Source organism: Vespula pensylvanica, chromosome 17, assembly GCF_014466175.1.
Source record: "Vespula pensylvanica isolate Volc-1 chromosome 17, ASM1446617v1, whole genome shotgun sequence".
NCBI classification, from domain to species: domain Eukaryota; kingdom Metazoa; phylum Arthropoda; class Insecta; order Hymenoptera; family Vespidae; genus Vespula; species Vespula pensylvanica.
This window is the reverse complement of record NC_057701.1, coordinates 33,033-56,724: the sequence shown is the minus strand read 5'-3', so window position 1 is coordinate 56,724 and position 23,692 is coordinate 33,033. Positions and strand designations below refer to the sequence as shown.

At 41.6% G+C, this 23,692-nt stretch overlaps 1 protein-coding gene across 3 annotated transcripts; it reads left to right on the top strand.

Moving 5' to 3' along the window:
* The first annotated feature begins 439 nt into the window (after positions 1-439).
* Positions 440-23,261, top strand: LOC122635110 (tyramine receptor 1). 3 transcript variants are annotated; one of them, XM_043824928.1, is made up of 3 exons: positions 14,623-14,754; positions 17,687-17,816; positions 21,537-23,261. In XM_043824928.1, exons 2-3 carry the CDS (start codon positions 17,791-17,793, stop codon positions 22,816-22,818), a joined length of 1,308 nt encoding a protein of 435 aa, XP_043680863.1. In that variant the 5' UTR covers positions 14,623-14,754; positions 17,687-17,790; the 3' UTR covers positions 22,819-23,261. The 3 variants fall into 3 exon arrangements, with proteins under 3 accessions (XP_043680865.1, XP_043680864.1, XP_043680863.1); XM_043824930.1 differs by lacking the exons at positions 14,623-14,754; positions 17,687-17,816 and adding an exon at positions 440-804; XM_043824929.1 differs by lacking the exon at positions 17,687-17,816 and having other exon boundaries at positions 14,617-14,754.
* The last annotated feature ends 431 nt before the right edge of the window (positions 23,262-23,692 follow it).

Below are 23,692 nucleotides of genomic sequence, written 5' to 3'. Positions count from 1 at the left end.
TTCTTATTTCCGATAATTTTTATCTCTTTTAATCACCGATAACGCGTTATCTTTTATCTTTCATCTCTGTCCAACCTTTCAATTATTTCCGCGCATCGTTTCGCAGAGCAAACGTAATAAAAGTAATTTTTCACTCAACACAAGAGCACGTTTTTAAATTGAGAAATACGAATAGTAGAAATAAAAAAAGAAAAGGAAACAAAGGAACGAGGAACTTGTTCGGGGAGAGAACGAGCAGGATCGAAGGAAGATAGGAAAAGGAGAAAAGTAGGAATGAAAAGAAAAGAAAAGAAAAGAAAAGAAAAGAAAAGAAAAGAAAAGAGAGGAGAAGAGGATAAAAAAGAAGAAAGAATGGACGCGATAGAGAATTTTTCAAAAGTATACCACTTTCCCCCAGCCTCCTTTCTTCCCAGCATCTGGCTTTTACCAATTCCGTCGGTTCTTCGCAGATAGAAAGACGGATGGACCGGGAGGGATGCTTGCAGCGCGCTTAAGAAAAAGAGAGAGGAGAAGATGGAGGAATGGGAGCAAGAGAGAAGCCGATCTCGCGTGAAAGAGTTTGCGCAGAGTCGACGACGAAACGACAACGTCGAGGACGCGCTGCTGCCGGAGCGAAAAAGGCCGTGTGCGCGAGAGAGGGAGAGAGAGGGAGCGTGAGAGAGGGCGCAGGGCTGACCGTTCACGTCTTTTCGACGTCGACGCAACCCCGTTGGCGCAGAATAGCTGCTCAGTGCTCGTCGAACGGCGCTGTGCTGCGACGGGACCATGCCGCCGCGCCCTGCACCACCGATCAACCGATCTCAGGTACGCGAGACCAACCACGAGATTAAACGAGACGATCGCAATCCCCCACCTCTTTTACCTTCCTACGCTTTATCGAACTTGCCATCTTTCCTTCGATTCTTCCTTTCTCGCCTCTTTCTTCTTTCACCCTTTTCGTATTCCGCACCCCCTGTTCCCTCCCACTCCTCCCTCCATCTCTCTCTCTCTCTCGCTTTTTTTCGTTAAATATATATATCCTTATCGCGCGATCGCAACGAGAGAGTCAGACTTTTTGTCTTTGGTGCGAGCTCGGATCTTTGTGAGTGCGACGACTCAAACGACGATCCCCACGAAGACCTGTGGCATCTTTCCAAGAGAGTCCTTTACTTTTATCACTTATGTAACTTTGTGTGTTGTGCCTAACTTGCCGCTTGCAATAAGATCGGCAAGGATCGAGGTGGATCGATTTCGTTATAGGGTGATCAAGTGTGTAAGCTTTCGAGTGCTTTTTTTACGGGATAGAGAGAGAGAGAGAGAGAGAGAGAGAGAGAGAGAGAGAGAGAGAGAGAGAGAGAGAGAGAGATGTGTGTGTATGTGTGTGTGTGTGTCTCGAAGACCACCCGCTTATTCAAACGAGAAACGTTCGTCGGGATTTTAGACGTATGTTTTAATATACAATACTTGCGGACGCGCACGGGTGCGTTCGTCGTTTCGAACTCTTTTCTCTTTGCTTTTCGAGGGCTCGAAATTTGGCGTGTCAAGGCTCGAGCGAATGTAAAATTTTTAATATACTGGACATCGAGAAAGGATATTCTCATAACAAGATCCAACGATCATTTTATCATTTTACCGAGATATTGTTTATTTCGTTGAAAAAATCAACTAATTTGAATGATTTTTTTTAGATCGATGCTTCTTCGATGGATGTAAGTAAAAGTATCGCACCGAAGACTCTCGATCGTACCGCTAAGAACGGTAAGAGAGAGGGGGGAGGGGGAAGGGAACTCGTCTCCGGAGGATTTTCGCGCGTAACGCGTTTTCCGATACGTTTTCCGGGCATCTCGACCTCGATCGATGCTTTATACGATCCTTTTCGTGTCTCTAAACGTTTGCTAGAAAAGAGAGCGGGGAGGGGAGGAGGAAAAAATACAGGCAAGGAACAGGGTGCAGTTTCTTGTAAGCTTACGTATCCATACGTGATGGGTACGTCATTGCTCGATCCTTGAATATTCTTTCTTGGTAATTTCTTTCTTTCTTAAACTTTCGAAATCGTTGGGTATATCTCACTTATTTACGACCAAGTTCGTTGCTTTCTTCTTTTATAATTTATATCAATCCGCGTAACGTTTTTCCCATAATCTGTCACGCGTTTTCAATTCGTCTTGCTGAAGACGGAAAAAAGTGAAAAAAAAGAAAATAGACAAGATCGAGCATGGACGCTTCTAAGCTCGGTACGATATTAAAAAACAGTTCTTTCGCTCGCAACCAATTTATGGAATACGTCTTCGCGAATCTCGTTAATGAAAAATAAGAAAGCCTCGATTAAACGAAAAACCTAGAGAAATATTCTTGCGTCGTATACGTCGGAAATGGAAGGCTCTTTTTGTTTGAACAGAAAGTTCAAAGTAGTTAAAACAGCGACGTTCTACCTCCGTGAAAGAGAAAATTCGCTAGATCCTTTTGGATTTGAATCTCGTCGCGCTTTATCGTTCTCACCAATAAATTTGCATAAACTTTAAGCTTATGTCAGCTTCTTTCTCCAACTTTCTTACCGAATTTAGTCCTTTAACGAATCTTTCTTAAAGATCATTATTATCTTTCATTTTCTTTTTCATTTTCGTTATATCCATTTGCATTTCTTATTTCTTTATTCGACGAACAAAACCGCGAGAACCGAGCGCACAATTATTGTCCATGAAAAGTCGGAAACCGGTTCTAGCTAGGGAAAAAGCTTTCTCACTTATAAAACGTAATCCATGGAATTAGGGTGGCACTACGTAGCCTCCAACCAAAATACTAGTAACGAACTCTCCACAATTCCACCTGCGTTACCACCGAGACAATTCAATTTTTTTTTGTAAAATTTCAAATATTCTCTGAATCCGTGCAGACAGAAATTAAATTTTCATCTTTTTCTTCTTTGTAATTTTGATAGAGCAAAGATCTACGATCGATCGTTTCTTTCCCTTTAGCTCGTTTTACGTTTCTTGTCGAATTCTGTCGAATTCGTTCGAAATCATCGAAGAAACGACGATCTCTAGGATATCTATTACAAATTGAATATTTTTCCGTTAAATCCAATTTATCATCGAAGATATGGATCGAACAAGACTTTCGATTGAACGCCGCTACGGGGAATAAAACCGATACTTTCCGCATATCCGAACGAGAATACTTTTCCTTCGTGCGACGGCAAGCTCAAAAGATAGAGTTGCAAAGAGAGAAAAAAACAAAGTTTATTGTATTAGGATTTGAAGATAATACCGATAGTAGTATGTCGAACTAGAATTTTTTTTTTATTGTTATTGGTGTTTAGGAAGAAAAAACAGAAAAGGATTTATTCTACTTTCAAAAATATAACGCCTTCGTTTTGCAATTGGTTCTCGATCATTTTTCGTTTACGAGCACGATTATATCGCGCTTTTCGAAGTGTAATCATGGACATCGTTTTATACAAGTATTTGGTGTTTTTTTGAAAATGGTATCAACCTAGGCTAAATTTATAAACTATTAGAAATTCGTATGGATCATCGTTGTCATTGGTACGATAATCGTCGAGGATGAGGGCTTTCTAAGAAGCGGCAATGGAAGTATACGTGTATATGGGTCGGATGTATATAATAGTTGATTCGTCCATCTCTTTCTTTCTCTCCGTCGATCTCTATCTTCGCTCTTCGTTAAAGGGAGAAAGCTCGGAGGGTCCATTCGTGTGTCGAGCGTGTTTGTGAATTTTCGCTGTGTAACGGCGAGCTCGAGGGAGAGAGAGGAGGTACATAGGCATAGGTTATTGATTATCGTGAATGGCTTTATAAATAACCGATCGTGTAGGAGCACCCACAGGAGACGCATAAATATCGTTGGATGAGTTGCCTTCTTTAAAGAAGGCATACGCTCTCTTTCCTCTGCTATCGTCGTTGCGCGCGCGTTTGGCGAAGGACTCTGCACGTGCACGCGAGAGATAAATAGATAGATAAGGTTCTTCGAAAAAATCACGACGAACGATGTTCGTTGTTCGTTGCGAGTGAATACGAGAAGGATGCAATGGGACTTTGAAAATCCGTTGCTCGCTTCTTTTCTGCCTTTAAATTCGAAAGGAAAGGAGAACGGCGCGGCGTCGCGCGATATACCTTTACGTCGAGTCTGAAAGAATAAAAGCGAGAAAACAAAATGTTCGGAAGGAATCTAAAAGGGAAGAGAAAGAGAGGAAGGCGCGATGCCGAGGATAATACAAAAGTACGTCCGTCTGTCTCGATTCGACGCGCTACGGTTCAACGTTAAATTTTCTACATTTTTCTTTTTTTCGAGATAAGTCCTGTAACTGGATGACTCGCTGTAACTCTCTTTTCTACAAGTGAAAATACGAAGGAAAACGTCGTTTAACGAAAATCTATTTTTTCTTTTCTCTTTTTTTCTTTCTTTCTTTTTTTTCTTCTGTTTTCTTTTTCGTAGAAAAAATGACTAGTCTCCGACAAGTGCGTCTTTAATTTTTATCGGACTTTTATGATGGGAAAGAAATCACGGCGAGGTGTCGCATGCTGACACACAGACAAACGAAAACACGGACACACCTGTTGTTGCGTCGAAGATTATTCACGGTTAGCAGTCACTTTGTAAAGACTGCTCGAAAGTGAAAATCTTTGAGTAGCAACTGGCTGTGTCCATAGCACCGAGGTACAGATTAGAACATTTATCGAAAGAGACTCGCTCGAGTATTGTAATCATCGAGGATACGAGACGCTTCTCTTTTCATCCGCTAAGACGATAAATTACGATTAGCCACGTTTCGGTTAAGTCGATCATTTTCGAGTACCTAGGAATTATATAGCTTTGCGTTAAAACGAGAAAAGTTTAACCAGCGGATCGATCGTGGAAAGGGTAGTTTTGCTTGATGTTGCTCACGATCACGTATACGTGTACGTATACGTATATCACGTCATCGCTCACCCAGATATAGTTTCCAGTTTGTCAATGTGCACGTGCGCATCTAAGTATAATGTGTATGACGAAACGCGCGGTATAACGTTTTAACTACGATATACGATATACGAAAGAGTTGTACGAAATATCAACGGCTCGTTCCAATCCAAAGAACGAATTTGCGTTGTCCATTTCGCGTAACTCAAATTATTCCATCGATTCTATTCGTTTCGGTGTTTCGTTGGCTCGAATAAGAAGGGAAGATTCTTCGCAAATTCAACGACAAAGAATATCTTTCGGTAGGAACGAAATCGAGCTCGGATTGGTCATTGTCCTAGTAGTAGTTACCATCGATCATTGAACGTCGTGCGAAACCTGTACGCGGTTTAAAGTCTTTCAATTAAGCCTCGACGTTACGTTATGTTTTACAGTTTACGATCCATTCAAAGCATCGGAGTTTCGATCGTAGAACGAAGGTAGAGCGGAACGAAACAAAGTCGATTCAAAGTATAAGGACAGTTAGGTAGCGTCTTGCTACTTCGTTTCTACAACGTTCAAAGTCTTTTCTCGTTAAACGTTAAACTGTAACGCGTTTCTGTTACATTTACGTTCAAATTAAAACTGTACCTCGCGAATAGAGTTTCGAAGTATCGCTTTCTAAATAGTTCGATAATCCGAGAACTCTCTGATGTCAGTCGATTAATTGAAAGCGAAGTTTATTGTTAGTTGGGGTCTTTCATCTTCCATCTTTCAAAGAGCGTTGTATAAGAGTACTCTTATACGTTATATATGCGTACTTACTATATTTGGAGGATCATTATCGAGAGAATGCGTGTTAACGAAGATCGTAATTTTTAAAAAGTACCTGCGCTTTACAAACTTTTTCCTTCTTTTTTTTTTTTCTCCAAGTTCTCTTTCGCGAGAACTCGTAGAGAAAAAAGGAATTCGCTATGCTATCTGCATCTACTTATTTTTCCAATGGCTCGACTTTGACTCCAAGATTCCGATAGATATTATTTCTATCAAGTTGGAATATACGTATCGAGTACTACTTTTCTTTCTTTCTTGTTTCCTTTCTTTTTTTTTTTTTCACGAGAGACGAGTCGATGTACGACTCGAGAGGAATAGGTATGGCAAAATATATATGTTTTCCTTATCAACGATTCATTTTCAATTTCGAATCGCGTTCGTGAAAGGTTTTTCCTTTCATATGCGAGTGGACCCACGATTACCGTACACATGTATGTACGTAGTCGCATCTACGAATTAATCTATTTTACGTTTTGCGAGACAATAAACGATTTACATTACGAGGAAGTATCTACTTTTTCCGAAAAGAAAGTAGCTCGAAGCGTTCGTTACGATTTGCCTTCGAATCATACGGTTCGATAAACATCTATAAGTCGGTCTTACTCATTAATGTCCTTTCCCTTTTCCATGTAGACGTTACAAGGCACGAACGCCGAAAATGTTTCTATTAAAAGCTTACGCTTTCGAGGAGATTCGTTCTCTTTTATTTTCATGCGAGACCATCGATATTGCTAACAAGTTATGCGCATAAATCGTTGACGATTTCGAGCAGAAAACGATAAAAGGGGGAGGAAGATTTTTGTCCGTTGAATATTGCCCGTTCCCTTTCCTCCGATTATCCGAAATAATCGATTCGAATAGTTATCAATCGATTTATTCATGCCGAATTGCGATAAGGAAAATAATAAGAATTTTAAGAGCTTAAAGTCCAAGTGTCGTTAATCCATCGATGTTAGTTTATCGCGCCTAATCGTTTAACGAACGCGACCGGTGTGTATATGCATGTTTAACGGGAAGCGAGTTTCGGCATTTAATTCGATAGATTAATACCGCTTCCATCTTATTATCGAGGAATATTAACGGCTCGTTATACGAGTACCTACCTATTTCCTTTAACGTCGGCTTAATGCGAAAGGTTCGGTGCTTATTCGAGGATAATGGAGTCATCGAATACGAGGGTGGTTCTAACGAATATCCCTTCAATTTTAAAAAGATCGAGTCGGTAGATTTACTTTTCTATCGATCTATTTTGTCGATGAAAATAAGACGAAACGCTTGTGGATGTATTATCTTAAAAAGAAGACGATTGTAAATTCTTTACTTCTTTCTTTTCCTTTTCTTTTTTTCTCTTTTTTCTTTTAAACTAAGCAAATGGTCCTGTCAAATATTCAAACTCGTTTCTTTCGTTAGAATTTTTCTCGTTCCTTTAGATTTGTAGGAGAAGCATTTCGTCATCAGTTTTTCTTTTCTTCTCTTTTGCTCTCTTTCTCTTGGTTCGGATTGAAGAAAAAACGAAAATTTTTCTCTCGGTTACAGGTGTCGCCTTCGAAAATCAGAATAATATGAAACAAACACGTTGTTAAATTCGCGTTGTTGATATTCACATTTTAGAAGCGAGCGAGAAACGCCTAAAGAAGAAAATACTGTTCTTTAAAATGGTCGACGTAGAGGTGCCGAGACGGAAAGAATATAATTTGTACGAAGAAAGCCGTGAAAAAAATAATCGATCGTACATACGAGTTTCATAGGTTCGTTCGTTGGTTCGTTCCTTCGTTCGTTCGTTGGTTCGTTCGTTCGTTCGTTCGGTCGTTCGTTCGGTCGTTCGTTCGTTCGTTCGTTCGTTCGTTCATTTGCTCGCTCGTTCGTCTTAATAAAAACGCGAGAGGCAGTGGGTAAAACCGCTCGCAGCATTTTTAGGATGAAATTTATCGAGCGAGCGTCGCTCTTTCTAAAATTACATTCAACTCGTTTATTTGTATATAATTTTCAAATACTAGTCAGTGTTACGATATAGAAATTTTTTTAATTGCAACGAAGTAGAGATGGAACTTTATATTTTATAATACCCGGCGTATCGCGTTTAATAAAATAAGAAGGAGAAGATAAAGAAAACAAAAAAGAATAATGTTTATGCTCAACAGGTATAAAGTAATTCACTAAAAACCAATAGAAATATTGTTAAAACGTATCTAAGTCAAAGAATGCCTCTTTCGTTTTTATTACCATTTTTACAATAATTCGTTGAGAAGAAATGATATATTATTAAATCCATGAAAGGAACAATCCAAGTAATAAATGCGCAAGAAGAAAGAAGAAAATAGTCCAAATCGAAGTAGATAATTTGTAGAAAGAATCAAAGCGTAGGAAAGACTCGTTACATTTATTAGTGTAGCGGTACGTGTTGAAGATATCTTCAAGTTGATTAAAAAATTTAGAATATGGACGTACTAATAAAAGATTGAAAGGATCACGAAGAGTAGTGGATATGCGTCGCGTTAAAATTCAAAGCGTCGATTCGACGCGACGATCGTGCGGTTTTAAGAAAGTTCAGAGAGAAAAGAAGGAAATCCTCCGAGGCAAGGAAAGTTCAGGAAACACGATATACGATTTTCATCGATTTTTCTTTACGTTCCTTGTATAGTACATTATCTGGTACAAGTAGATCTATCTTCAAGCATGCATACGTGCCTACGTACGTTGACGTTTGACGTATCTTTCGACGATTGATCGTGTCGTGGATAAGACAAAGTAGAGAGAGAGAGAGAGAGAGAAAGAGAGAGGCTCTCGTTTATATTAGAAAATTATTCTCATTAACACGATTTTTTCTCCTTGCGTTCGTAATCTTTAATAGCTATGCCCGCAATTCACTCGCTCGAGAATGGACAATTCGTCGGGCGTGATATATAAATCGGTCGCGCGTGCCGTTACATAAAAGTAAGTACCTGCCAAGCTACCTACCTACCAAATCCGAAGTCGAATTTCTAACATATTCTTTACGCGTGTCTCTCGTGCAAACATCTCGACGTGATTCCATGATAATACAGACTGACTAAGCGCGTTATCGGACCGAGATAGCGTTTCTATTTCCCAAATCGTTCGGCTTTTCACACGTTTCGATACTAAGTAAATAATTTTATTGTCAGATATTATTATATAACGGTATAGAGAAAAAACACTCTCCCGATCTCATATCCATTTTGAATCGTAACGTTGAGAATTTATCGTTCGTTCGGTAAGAATTTCTCTGAATAAATAGATGTGCTCTTCTAAAACGATTTCATCCCTTTGCTCCCGTACGGGAGCTATACGTCCGTCCGTGGGTTTAACGTTGAAAAACGTTGGTCTGGTACCTACGAGATACCGTACCGCACCACTGGGACTCGTTGCAACGCGAGATAGCATAAAGCGAAGTACTCGTAGATACACGTATCTTTGGAACTATAATTTTCTCTTACGAGTAGAGTAACAATGACATTGTTAACGGTCGAATTTTTACGAAGCTTTCGCCATATAAGATAGATGATTACTCCAAAAAAAAAAGAGGACGAATAAAGATAGATGAAAAAATAAAATCCATCTAAACTTTAACTTTGACATAGATGATGATCGATGGCGTACCATCGAAATAGCATTCGAGTATATGTAAGTGATGCTACATCGTAGAAATAAATAAACGTATACCGAAATGCACCGACGGCTTACCTATAGAAGCAAGGTTGAATGTTTCTTGCAATTCCATTCCAAGGTTATTCCAGAGATGTGTAACAAACGAAGCAGAGTCGAGCCGTTTGAAACGTCGAGTGCCATTGTATCCTTTCGAGTACACGCGGAGAGGGTGGCCCGAGAGGGTTGAGAAGCGAAGTGAGTGGGAGGGAGAGAGCCCGGAACACACGCTCGGTCCGGGATTCTTCCTTTTCTGTTGGCGAATTTAACGGGGCCGAGGAGAGAACGGAGCGCGGGGACGACGTCGAAACGATAATCGTTCGTGAATGCTCTGTTGCTTTTATCGCGACACACCGATTTCAGGATCAGTGATTTATAATCCACGCCTATGCCCTTTTTCTTTTTTCTCTCGTTACGTGCGCGCGATCAAGAGAAAAAAAAACAGTAATTTCTTCCTTTGTCTATTTTATTAGAAATTTCTTATTTGATTAAGAATTGTTGGCCCAGAGAAAGATGAGTTGTCTACAGTGTCACCTTTCAAAATGCATCAGCGAGCGAATGGAAACGTTTTTAAAATAAACGTCGTTGCTTACCTAGAGAGGAAGAAGAAGAATAAGGGGAGAGAGAGAGAGAGAGAGAGAGAGAGAGAGAGAGAGAGAGAGAGAGAGAGAGAGAGAGTCGAATGAAAGCCGGGCAAACATCATTTCCTTTTCCCGATCGAAATCAAAACTTCCCCAAGAGTCTTTGCGACGATTCGAATTAAGAAAATTTACTTTCGTTAATCGACTTTACATACTATTCGCATCGTCCGTTTATGAATTTTATTCGGGGAACCTTTATAATTGAATTATTATAAAACGAAAAATACTCGTGCTCTTTAAAGGACTTTTTCCCAATCGTAAGTTTTTTCTTTTTTTTTTTTCTTTTTTTTTTTTTTGTTACGAGCAATGCTTTCGTTCGAACGAAAGCACCAAGAAAGAATAGAAGGGAGACGGTAGAAAAAAACGAATCATCCGATAATCGTATTAGCTTTCGTTGAAATTCTAATCGAAGGTTGCACTGGGACGGAGGTTCTTCGTAAACGCGATTTAAACCGGCTTTGTAACCAGAATTTCGAGCGATCATAATCGCTTTTCTCTCCCTTTTGTTTTCTCTTTTTTTTCGTTCTTTCGTTTTATCGGTTTTTCCGTTTTTAGTTTTCTCGTTTTTCGTTCGACAATGAAAAATGAGACTTTGCGGCGAGTCCCGAGTTATCGTTTGAATAGCAAGTGGAGAGAATAAATTGAAAGAGCGTAGCGACCGGGTATATTCTTCCGACGGAAATGGTCGCCTTTTCTGAAGTTAACTTCAAAGGAATAAGAAGGAAGCATCCTCTTTCGCATCGTTTTTGCCGCAAGTGCGCACACACGTATACCGTAGGCTACGGCTTAAGGGCGAAATAAATGTTCGTATTTACGTAGCAAGGTTCGATGATACACCTTGATGTATCTATGATACATACCGATGTATCGTAAGCTCGCGAGCGAGAGGGCATTTCGCGGGGTCATGTCGCGGGGCCATTTCGCGGGGCCATTTCCTCTGTGCATTCGCATTCGTGCGAATCGATCCGGGTCAAGCGCGGTGCGACGGCTCGATCGAACAATAAAATATTTTCTCGTAGTTTCTCCGACCGCTGTGTTCCCATGGTACTACAAGTAATTTCATCGATAATGTCGCGCGGTCAATTAATTGATATAACGCGGTCTTTGTCATCGAATTACTCGTATCGCTTTAACGTACGCGAACCAGCAACGTCGCGTCGATCTTCGGGAACGGAAAGAAAAGGAAAGCGGATAAAGCTATTTCGATCGGTATCACTTCTTTTATTATTTGATTCAAGGCCGAATAATTAATTTTTCATCTTGCCATCTCTACGAGTACATTCTCGTACGCGTGAATTACGAGAATCCGAGAATTTTCATCGTTCCTTCTTACTAGCTCGTGAACGCTCGTCGACGGACTTGATTACGAACCTCTTCCCGCGACCGTACATTGTTTCAAGTTTATTACGTTTAGAGGGAAACGATGTTTGAGTTTATCTCTCGCAGAGTAGAACTTTCGATCTTACGTAGATAACGCGAATTCTCGAGTAACTCTTCCGGGGAACGATCCTCTCTTTTTTTATTTTCATTGTATCTAATATTAAAGTTCAAGATTACGAATTCTCTCGTACCATCGAAAAGTTAAAAGTATCGAGTTAAACAGATTTCGGTGTATCCCAATCCTTTAGAAAGAATCATATAGCGAGATAAGAGACAAGAGAGAACATTCGCAAACGCCGTATCTCTATCTTCCTTTCGGAAGAATCGTCCTCTCTTCCCCGCTAGTCATTCACCCGCTACCCTTTTCCCGTTAAGAGATTCGGTAAAAGATTCGTCGAGCATGCGCCGCAAGAGGACCGCTAATTTTTTCCTCGTAAAATTATTCATGGACCCAATCAAAGCTGGCAGTTGGGTAAAAAATCACCGTTCTATTTCTATCGGGTTTTTTTTTATCCAAGTCCATATACGTGTAATGGATTTTTACGCGTGCTAGAATCATATGCATTTTTGCGAACGCATATGTATGGCAGGTACGTACTCGTACGACTGCTGTTTTATTTTTCATACGTCGAACGACGTCGACTGTGAAACAGAGATAGAAAAAATAATTCAATTATTCAACGTATATTTATGGTTTTATTTTCACATTATTTTATTCGCTTTTATAGCTTCGATTAAACGTCGTAGCGACGTATCGATATGGTCGATAAAAGATACGTTGAAGAAACTTTGAAACGCGTAGGACGACTAAAAGAGATTTCCTTCTTATCCCAGTCAAAGAGATTAATAAACGTAGAGTAGCTACCGGTTAGTTACAAATTATATCGCGATATAATTAGGGAACTACTTTTTTTATTAGTTCCATAAACGATCACGAGACGTTAGTTGAGAGACATTAATGAAATGAGCATAATTAAAAATTAAAAGCAGCACGAGGGGATAAAGAGGGAGCGTAAACTTTCTTATTTTTTTCCTTTTACGAACGTCGATACGACTCGAGGGATCCTCATTTACCGTTAGATATTTATTCGTTTATTTTATACAACGATAAAGTGTTCAAGGCCGTGACCGGATTTTCTCCTAGACGTTTTTCTAATAACGACGTATCGCGGAAAGACTCGTCCGTAGATATCGATAGATCTTTCAGACCTTTCAGCTTCGTGAGTTTATATCTTAGCTTCGTGGATGAAAAACACGTGGTGGAGCAACGTTTGCCCCTTTGAAAATCGTATCATTCCTAATTTGTAAAAAGTCTACTTCGATCGAATAATTCTTAAATAAAATATGAAAAAGGAATAAAAGGGTTTCGTAGCTGAGCAATAAATCGTTGAGCAACCAATTTTCAATTGATCATACGGTTCAGCCTGTATATCGAAGAAACTCTGGAGAAATCTATCGGTCGTCATCGAAAGCACTCTTCTTTGTCCGCCGATCTCCATTTCCTCGCATTGTTCCAATTGCCGTCCCTTTTCAACGACAGTCGAGAACTGAAACGAAGGAAGTAGGTATCGTGTCAGAGATATTACTGCAGGATGTGGAGAGAGAGAGAGAGAGAGAGAGAGAGAGAGAGAGAGAGAGAGAGAGAGAGAGTCAGACGTAAGCTCGACGATTACCTCTTACAACAAAGACGAGAAGGAAGACGAAGGACGTCGTATGTCTCATTATTTTCATATAGAAGAAATGGCAGTCGCTACATGTCTTGTCAAAACGCATCTCTGTGAATCGTAAAAAAGAAACGACATTGGCGAAGCAAGAGAATACTGAGCTTAATAAAGAATCGAAACGAATACTAGAACTGATTTCCCGTTGATCTTTTAACGAACGTAACAAGGCTTGTATTTTCCACTTTCTTACAAGTCGGGAAATAGTCATTGCTTCGGGAAATGATTCGATTCCAATGTTTTGACGATGGATACCATTTGGAAACGACGGATGAAAATTTACATGCATGCATTCGCGCGCACGCGCGCACGCACGCGGGCAAACTTGAAAAACGAATTGAAAATTTTCATTCTTATAAAGTGTTATAGCGAGGGTGATTGCGTAAGACACTCTCGGCGGTCGTACTTTAAAACGAATCGGTAGATATCTTGGAGCTTTCACGTACGAAATAAAAAGTAATGTGTTCGCGTGATTTTCGCACGATTTCGAAATACATTTAGCACCGTACTATCATTACGCTCGCTCGGTCTTTCCAGTAATCTGTGTCATCCTCGTATTCCGGTCACAGATGCAAACCGTATCGACAAGTTGTTCGGTCTTTCTCGATATAAGCGCATTCTTCTTGAAATGGGTTAAGACTAGAATTAAATTTTTTCCCGGTCGAGACTTTGGGAAAGATATCGATCGACCGGTCTTCTCTTCTAAATGGTAACCAAGTCGGATTGATTATATAATTTTAATATCCGATCAGGCGTACCTAATAGCTACGATAATTTTACCCATTGATGTATCATTCTTGCTTCTTGATATTTCGAAACTCTCGATTCGAGGATCGTAACGTTCGCAAAGGGAGCCTAATTAGAGTCAATTAGAGATTTCTAATTGGGAACAATGACGTATGTACGCGCGCGTATAATTGCCACGATTCGTCTCTCTCTCCCTCCCACTCTGGTGCATGCAACCTCGTTCCTTCCTAATTAAAAGGTGTTTTTAAACTTTGAAAACGTACATGTATAGTCATTTCGCTAGTCACGTTACTCGACCATTGGCCATCGACTGGCGTGTTCCGTTTAAAACGCGAAACGCGAAAGGAACGATAAATTGAATTCGAATAGATTCGTCGCACAAAAAGCAATTTTACGCATCGAATTAGGTTGACGCATATTGCATGACTTTACTCGTTAATCTTGTAAGAGATGCATTGCGGATGCAATGAATTTACATATAGATGTCATTTAACGCGCGACTTTTCTCTGTCGACGGTCATAGCACGTCGAATTAAAGGACAAAATCGAAACGAGTTTATCGTGACGTATATTGCGACAATATTGATAAATGTAATCATCGATTTGCATCGATGAAACGTTTGCGCGGCCTGCTATGGTCTATAGATATCTAGAGGAAAGAAAAAATAATTAATTTTGTTTTCTCCTAGATTTTATAACCGGTCGCGCTACGCTGATAGGAATTGATGGCCGGGTTGCGTTCGTCGCGTCGAGGATCGACGCTAGCCCGTCGGCATCCACGCGTCGATGATCTACGTCCGATCGACGCGTACGATCGATCCTTCTTGAACGAGATTTTACAACAACTTCGAATCTCATCGAGATGTTACCAAAGTCGTAACATTGGAACTGCCGTAAGTATCGGATAATTATCTCTGATAAAACAAAAAAGAAATGTCTAAAGAAAGAAATTACTTTGAGATTAAATCGAAGGATTTAGATTACTGCTAAAAGACTAGTAGATCAACGTACCATTGTCTAATACCAAATTATAGTACGAATTATAGTACGAACTCCCGATCGAGATCGCGGAGTTGTAGCAGGAGAAAGAGCCGCGTGATTCTGACTTAAAGTTTTTCAAGCCGAGCACGATTAATCGAAATCGTCACGAAATCGAGACTCACCTTTCTTTCCTTTTCTAACGAAAGACGGATCGGTGTAGACAATGACAGAATGGTCGGGACGTTAAATCGTCGGGACGAACTTTGTCCGGGTTGCGTCTGGGTAATAAGAAAATTCAAGAAAAAGTTTGAGCAATTTTGGTAGAAGATCCAAAATGTACAGAGGTAAGGAAGAATTGATTCAGAAATTCGTTGAAGCACGTTTTCGATTAATTGGATTTGGTTGGGGAGGAGGAGCGGAATGATCGATCTAAGTTTGACGATGGGAAATATTAAAGGGATTGCGTCTGGGCTATCCATTAAGCGATTTCATCCTCGATTGGCAGGTCTCTGTACTATACGCATCGATACATCGATATCTGTGCACGATATACGCGCGCGCATATACATTATGTATTTATGTGCGTATACTTGCACACGCGCGCGCATCCGAAGTACCGAGTTTACGTGTACGCATTTATGTACATACGTAGATCACTCCTCGTATCTCGACAATCAATCGCAAAGCGTAACTCGAACAGTTTGATTTAAATCGGCCCCAGCTTGGATTGCATTTATCTGCTTGTAAATCTTGAGGTAACTACTCGTACCCATCTTCGGATACGTATGGAACGTTAAATTCGTAGCTTGCAAACGTTCATGAACAAAAAAACGACATCGATGAAGAGCTCGGAGTTTAGTTTCTCGTTAAAATATCACCGAAAGTCCGAGGTATATTTGACCAAGTTACGAGCGATTCGATATTTCCATCTTCCTCCTTCTCCCATCATTAATCCTCTTATCAAAACTAGATTGAGGATTCGAAGAATATTCAAAGTTTTTTGATAGGGTTATCGATTCAGGAAGAATATCTAGGTATATAAACCTCCTGGATACTTTATCATATTTGCTTTCCATATCCGTCAAAAGTAATTTTCAATCGTTCAATATTCATTCATTTATTTATTTTAAAGCTGTACGCCCGAATAGTCGAACCGACATTTTTTATTCGTCAATGACTTTTGACCGATCGCTCGTGTCTAAACTTGTTTTCTTCCAAAGGGAATGACAAACTCGAAAGACGTGTTTTTCAAAGCTTTTTTCCACTAACATAAGTACCCAAGTCTGATGCATATAATGTAGATTTAATTTTCTTATCCTTCGTTATCAAAGGTGGTTAAAGTTTTTCAATCTTGAGGTAAATGCAACCTCGGATATTTCCTAATGAGTCGCGCAGGAAACTGGAAAGTTAGCCGTCGAGCAAACAAAGTTTCATTTCATTTGGTCCGCAGTGTTGAACACGGATTATGCTCCGAGCGAGGAACACGACGTTTCATCAGGGTCAAATCGAAGGACGATATAAGAAACTCGCTTTCTCCGAGATCATTCGGTTTTTCGATTATTTTCGTGCACTTTCACAGTTGTATTTTTTCTTCATTTTCTCTTTCTCTCTCCCCTTTCTTTTGAAGCGAAGCGAGTCCTTGGAAACGTATCGCGAATTTCTCGTAGTTTTGGTCGAGCTCTCGACTCGTACGAACGACGCGTTGAAAAGTGCATGAACGTAGAAATGTAGTAATCATTGTCACGGCATATCACGTGCCATATCACTGTCGCCCGTGCGAAATAAGAAGAGAGAGAGAGAGAGAGAGAGAGAGAGAGTGGAAGAAAGACGCGAATCGATTCGTTACGTTACTTATCCCGCGCACTTCGCGGCTCGTAATACATTTACGTAGACAAATTTGTCTGCCCGTAATCGACATCGTTCCTTCGAATTCATTTTAATTCATATTTTACGTTCGATTAACGTTTCTTCGATTTGTTCTCGCAAAGATCGACTTTGCTCCGATCGAAAGATCGAAATTTCTCCAAGCGAGAACGATGTCGCGCGAAGCTCTTATCCGCGTATAGGTAGATGCGTTTACTCGCGCATACGCGCGTATTAAAGCAACGTATCGATCAGCCGGCTTCTACTGTCGTTACTATTGGTGCTACTGCTGCTATTGAGGCTGCTGATGATGTTATTGCCCCTGCTGTCCGCGATGCATAAGGTGTAAAACGAAATACGTATACGTCATGAATAACGAGAGGAAGTACGTTTCGGATACGTTATTCATCAGTCGTATTCGGATACGTTAGTGAAAGTTTCATGACCTATGATTATTCACGCGTTTGCTCGAATGGAATCGTCCCTTTCCTTCTGCATCACCGATTCGATCAATTTCGCTTCCATAGATTTGTTTCTTTTTCTTCTTTTTTTTTCTTTTCCTGGAAAGATCAAAGATTGATATGTCATATCTGACGCAGCAGATAATAACAGGTAGACATAATTTCGATGATTCTAAGAGATAACATTAAATGATCGCAATCATATTTATGACGTATTTTTTAATCTTCTTTTCTCGGATATTATAAGAAAAGAAAAACATCGTTAGAAAGTAAAACTCCGTTAGAATTCTCTATTAAGATAAATCTCAATGAAACGTTATACGTAATGCGGTCCATCGTATTATAGGATCGCTTTTATCTAATCGACGTTACGGATGCGAATATATTGTCTTTCGATCGCTTACTGCGAGCTCGATTACCGCAAAGATAGTAAAATAGAGAGAGAGAGAGAGAGAGAGAGAGAGAGAATGAGAAAAAGGAAAGCTGATCGCAAATAATCGATAATACCACCTACATATAGGTATATACACAGCGCAAAGTTGCTCGCATAAATCGAGCGAGAATCGACTCGGCTCGGTGGGACTCTTAACGATGAAAGTGGAAATTGGATGAACGCAAGAGGGAATGGCAAAGCAACTGGTAGGATGCATGTACGTATGCTAGCGAATGGAATTACCGAACGACGGAATTTTCATGAGCGAAATTTTATTCGAGCCCTCTCTCTCCCTCTCTTTTCTTAACAACGTTAAAATTCTCCGAATAAAAGAAGAAGAACGAAATAAGAAAACGAAGTAAAGGGCTTTATTTCAACTTTATAGTCTTCCATTCTCAGGGTACTTGTTCTAATAGTCCTTGCGGTCTTTTCTATGACTTTAAGTTTCTCCGAGGAAAAAGAAACCGAGAGTTTCTCGGAAAAAATGAATAATAATTGGAGCGCTCATAAAAGTTTCCGACGGATTACGTTCGCGAGGAACGAAAACACGACTTTTAGAAAAATAGATAAGTTCGTTGTACGTCATCGATAGAAAATGAATAATAATTTATTGTTATCGTTGATCCATTACTTCAGTTTAACTTAACTTTACGTAACGATATTACGCCTACAAATGGACGTCCACGTCGTACTTTGTCCACAATTACTGTTACGAGTACCATCTATCGGTAAAAAATCTTTTCAAGTCCCTATAATTAGATAAAAAAATCTTGTTGTTACATCCGTATATAAATTTGCCTATTCGTAGGGGCTTAAAAATGTGCCTTACCACAGAGAATGATTTTAACCGCAATTATCTACGACGGAAAAAGAATTCCTAGAAAGATTTTGAAAGAGTTTGCGATCGACGAAGCAACGATTTTTGTTCGATCGGGATAGATCGCGCTCTCACAGATAGATGATCAAGAAAGGAGAGAAACCGAAATGACGAGACGAGTGCGGATTTCGTCGAAGAATTTCTCAAGAAGAGCTCGTCACAGGAGAATCACGTTCGTTCGAGGACCATGCTCGCGGAAAACAATTTTGCGAGAGCGAGCGAGAGACCGCGTTTAATCTTTGCTAGAGAAATACTAAAACTCTTTCGGATCTATTCGTAAGCGTACCTAGTGAAAAGCGAAGGAAGGACGGACGGAAGGAAGGAAAGAAGGAAAGAAAAGGATTGGACGCGTCGATCGTCGCAACACGTTGCTCGGACTCTGACGAGACTCGATCGGTCGATCGTCATCGAGAAAATGAGAGAAAAGAGAGTGAAGAACGGGGAGAGAAGGAGAGAGATTCTTTATGCTCGGGAAAGAGAGGGTGCTCTTTAATTGGTCCGGCAGGCACTGCTGCCTTCCGCCGAGCGACGTTTTCCGTAATTAGTTCTTTCCCTTTTGACGAGAAACGAGGGGGATGCATATAGCCTGTTGGCTACATTCTAGCCCCGCGTATTTACGCCTTCCAAATCGATTTCGATAGATATCTCGATGGATATTTCGATGGGTACCGATCCGTCCTGTAGAGAAAGTTCTGAGATGCATCAAAGTAGCAATCCGAAGTAGAATTTATCTAAAGCTAATATATACCTTAATGATATATATTTAGGAATCACGGTATAAAATAAATTAGATTCGCGCGAAAGATAGGTTTCTAGATGATCTCGATGAATTCGTGGTAATACCAGGCGTCGTTACTTCTTTAATTAATCTTTCACAGCAAATTCGTGACAAGTTCGGATACCGAAACGAGGAGAGAACGTTACCTTCGAAGCGTAAGAAGCAAAGTCATGTTTTACGCTCGAGGATAGGCTTTACGTACGTTTTCGTTCTTGCTCTAAAGGAGAATTTACTTACGTACTTGGGTACGTACCTACTTCTACCTAGACGTCGGCTGGAGTGAACGTGGAAAAAGTCGTACCGAACGAGTCGTAGAAAAGTCGTAGAAATTCGTACGATCGAGAACGTCTTCGTAGCCGAGTAGAAAAGAATTGGTGCTAGTTACTTAGCGAATGAGGATAACTTAAGTGGATGAGAATTCTTTCTAAATAAATAATCCCAATCGTTTCGTTCCGTCTTTCTTTCTTCTCGAAACTTTAAATGAGATATACGTCGTTTAATATCACGTAGTATTACGTATTAATTGGAAAAGTTGGCGTATATGCTATAGCGAACGAGGAGTTGCTTCGTAAAATCTTCTAACCGAAGTTTTCTGTGACACGATGCCACTCCTTCCTTTCTCTTTCTCTCTCACGCGCTCACGCAGGCACGCACGCTCAGTCTTTTCTCTCGAATTGAAAGTTTTTAACGACAAGCGCGATTGCACGTTTCAGCCGGATCCCTCGAGCCACGCGGAAACTCACGGATGGTACCACGGATGGTGCGCGTCGAATTTTAACGAGCGCATCGTATCGAATCGAGAAGACGCGAGAGAACTCGCGTGTGGCGTGCGCGTCTGGAACAAATTCTACGACCTTCGATCTTTAACGAACGAGCATTGAAAAGTGCGCGTTCGTGTTTGCCTTCGAAAGCGCACAATGCGATCGTTTGGATAAATAAAACCACCGGTGGTTTAGTTTTTGTTCGACTCGAAGAGTCAACGCGATACTTGCTTCTTTTTAACGTCGTTAACAGATGGTACGAAGAGAACGACGATCGAGTGACTTTTCGATCTACGAACGTACATCTTACTCGATCCTTAGCTCATTTAGTAGAGGTCACGAATCGAAACTCTTGCGACAAGTATTAGTTGGAGCGTTACATCGTATCGTTTTATAGAAATTGAAACGCGTTCACGAGCCGTGCGCAAGCTTTCAAAGCGGTTTACCTTCCGCCTTCTGAATTATTGATTTTCGGTTTTGACCTCGTGTACTTATCAAGACCTTGAATTATTTCTCTTTCGGACTAATCGTGGGAACACGAGAGTGGCCTTCCAATGTATCTTCACATTTTTCGACTCTCTGGTGTGTCGATCGATCGATCGACTTTCGTTCGACTTGCAAATTCGTCGTTCCAACCGTTATACGTAGGATTCCCAAAGGATTTGAGGAAGAAACATCGTTAGCTCGTTCAAAGGCTCGCATCGATACGAAAATATGACATGAAAGTCATAAATATTTACTTTCGTAATAATATAAATTGATAAGGTTGCAACAATATAGAGGAACGAAGGAAATTAATATCGGATTCGTTGAGATCCGCTCTCTGCTCTTCTCTTTCGCCTGGTATTCGATATTCCGTTTCGTTTTCCTCCTCTCGATCGCTGTCGAAAAAAGAATTTCTTCGTGTACCCTCGACGATCAAACGGCTAAACGACGCGACGATCGAGAGTCGGATGAGAAGCTCGAATCTCGTTCGTTCAGTTCGTTCGTTCTCTCGACTCGGCTTTGAGATTTTCCGAGAAGCTCGCTTCTCCCCCCCCCCCTCTCTCTCTCTCAACTGGAAGAGGTTTCCGGTGACGACTCGAAAAAGATCTACTCGGGGGAGTTGATATTTTCATTGATTCCGAGACACTGATCTCGGAGAAAGCGAAAGAGAACGAACCTGCATTCTGAGCGGCCTGGTTTCCCGAATCCCACGAGGGAGAGAGAGAGAGAGAGAGAGAGAGAGAGAGAGAGAGAGAGAGGAGGTAGATCGCATCGAGCGCACTCGTGCGAGTCGTTGCTTTTGTCGTCGCGAGCTTGCTCATCGAAGCGGCTCTTCATTCGTTGACGCGCGCGCGCGCGCCTATAGAGTGATATTTTCGTCGAGGACCGATTTCGATCGATTCGTTTTATTCTCCGTTCTTTCCCGCGAGAATTTGGCCAAAGTTTCCGCGGAGAAAGAGAAAGCGCAATGAGATAGGAAGGGGTGAATAAAGAGAGAGAGAGAGAGAGACTAACCAAGGATCGATCTTGTTGCAGGATCGCGAGATCGTCGGAGACTCGAGGGAATAAAGAAACTAAAAAGGGGGAGAAGATGACCGAGACAATGTCCGAAGATTACGAGGTAGTCTCGAGCAGCGACGGCTCGTGCGAGGACGCGGAAACGCAAGCGGACTTTGGCATGCCGGGTTGGGAAGCGGCGGTGGCCTCGCTCACGCTCGGATTCATCGTTTTAGCCACGGTTCTGGGCAATTCCTTGGTAATCCTGAGCGTCTTCACCTATAGGCCCCTGAGAATAGTCCAAAACTTTTTCATCGTTTCGCTGGCGGTAGCCGATTTGGCCTTGGCGATCCTCGTGATGCCGTTCAATCTAGCATACCTCCTTCTCGGTAAATGGATCTTCGGTATACACTTTTGCAAGCTCTGGCTGACATGCGACGTTCTCTGCTGCACCGCGAGCATTCTCAATCTCTGCGCGATAGCTCTCGACCGCTATTGGGCCATTACCGATCCGATTAATTACGCGCAGAAGCGTACGCTCAAGAGAGTCCTTGGAACGATAGCCGGCGTTTGGCTGCTGTCCGGTGCCATAAGCTCCCCGCCTCTGGCAGGATGGAACGATTGGCCGGAAGAACTCGAGGACGATACGCCGTGTCAGCTCACCAGGAGGCAGGGCTACGTGATTTACTCGGCTCTCGGCTCCTTCTTCATACCCCTCTTTCTGATGAGTCTCGTCTATCTCGAGATATTTCTCGCGACGAGAAGGAGATTGCGCGAACGCGCTCGACAGAGCAGACTCGGGGCCGTTCAATCGACGAGGCACCGGGAGACCGACGACGCCGAGTCCGTAAGTTCCGAGACGAATCACAACGAGAGATCGACGCCGCGGACGCACGCGAAGCCCTCGCTGATCGACGACGAGCCGACCGAGGTGACGATCGGTGGTGGCGGTGGTGGTGCCACCGGCAGCGTCACCGGCAATTCTCGACGAGTCGCATCTGCCAGCGGTGCTGGCCAAACCCCAGCTACCACCGCCACGGTCTACCAATTCATCGAGGAACGACAGAGGATCTCTCTCTCGAAGGAGAGACGCGCCGCGAGAACGCTCGGCGTCATCATGGGCGTCTTCGTGGTTTGCTGGCTACCCTTCTTCCTCATGTACGTCATTGTCCCATTCTGCCCGGCTTGCTGTCCCTCCATCAGGCTCGTTTACATCATCACGTGGCTGGGTTATCTCAACAGCGCTCTCAATCCTCTCATCTATACCATATTCAATCTCGACTACAGGCGAGCTTTTCGAAGGCTATTGCGCATTCGCTGATTGCGAGATCGAACTTTGATTCTCCTGTCCTCCCATTTCTCCTCCCCTCTCCTCCCATCTCCTCTTTCCATCGTTGATTCTTCTTCCCGAACAATCGCAACCGACCAAACGAGAGAACGCATCGACGGCGAATTACCCAAGCGGGAGGAGCGCGCCTAGCGAAAAAAGAAATTTCCTATGTACACGCCTTTGAAACAGTTTCTCCTCCCTTGAAATACACCTAAGTACCACGTACACGGTGGATTATTCGGATACGTTCGAGCTCTCCGGTGCCCGCAGCGAATAACTATGCGATCTCACTACTCGTCCCACCACCGGACGATGCTTCCATTGATGTGCTCCTTTCGTTCGAAAAAATGACGCGGTATTAGTCAAATTCCTGGCGGAGAAATTTTAGAGGGAAGCGCTTGGGAATTGGGAAGATGAATAGATGGATAGGTAGATGGACAGATAGATGGATAGATAGGTAGACGGATAGAGAGAGAGAGAGAGAGAGAGAGAGAGAGAGAGAGAGAGAGAGAGAAATCCTGCCGGCAAAGAGAGAAGCGTAAAACAGTCGACGACTTTGATCGGACCGAAGAAAAACTCATCGTGAAATAAGTATCGACGGGTCAGATATATTTATCGACTTCGTTAACTATTCCTTTCACGTTTCTCCTCGTATACGTTCGTTAGTTCGAAATAAATCTTTTTTTTTTTCCTGCTATTAAAGCAATCCATTTTCTATTGCGACATCTTTCGCGTTAAATCGTTAATCCGTTTTTGAAGCAAACTACGAAACTAGTTGTTTTATCTCTTCGCAACGTTCGAAATCAATCGAATAATCGGATCACGTCCGTTCCGATAATTTCTTTTTATTCTCCTATGAAAACTT

Bases quoted from the DNA above. Each gene is read 5' to 3' on its own strand.
- LOC122635110 (XM_043824928.1), top strand. From the start codon at position 17,791: ATGGCAAAGCAACTGGTAGGATGCAT. The intron at 17,817-21,536 runs GTACGTATGCTA...ATCTTGTTGCAG, and splicing joins AAGCAACTGGTAGGATGCAT to GATCGCGAGATCGTCGGAGA.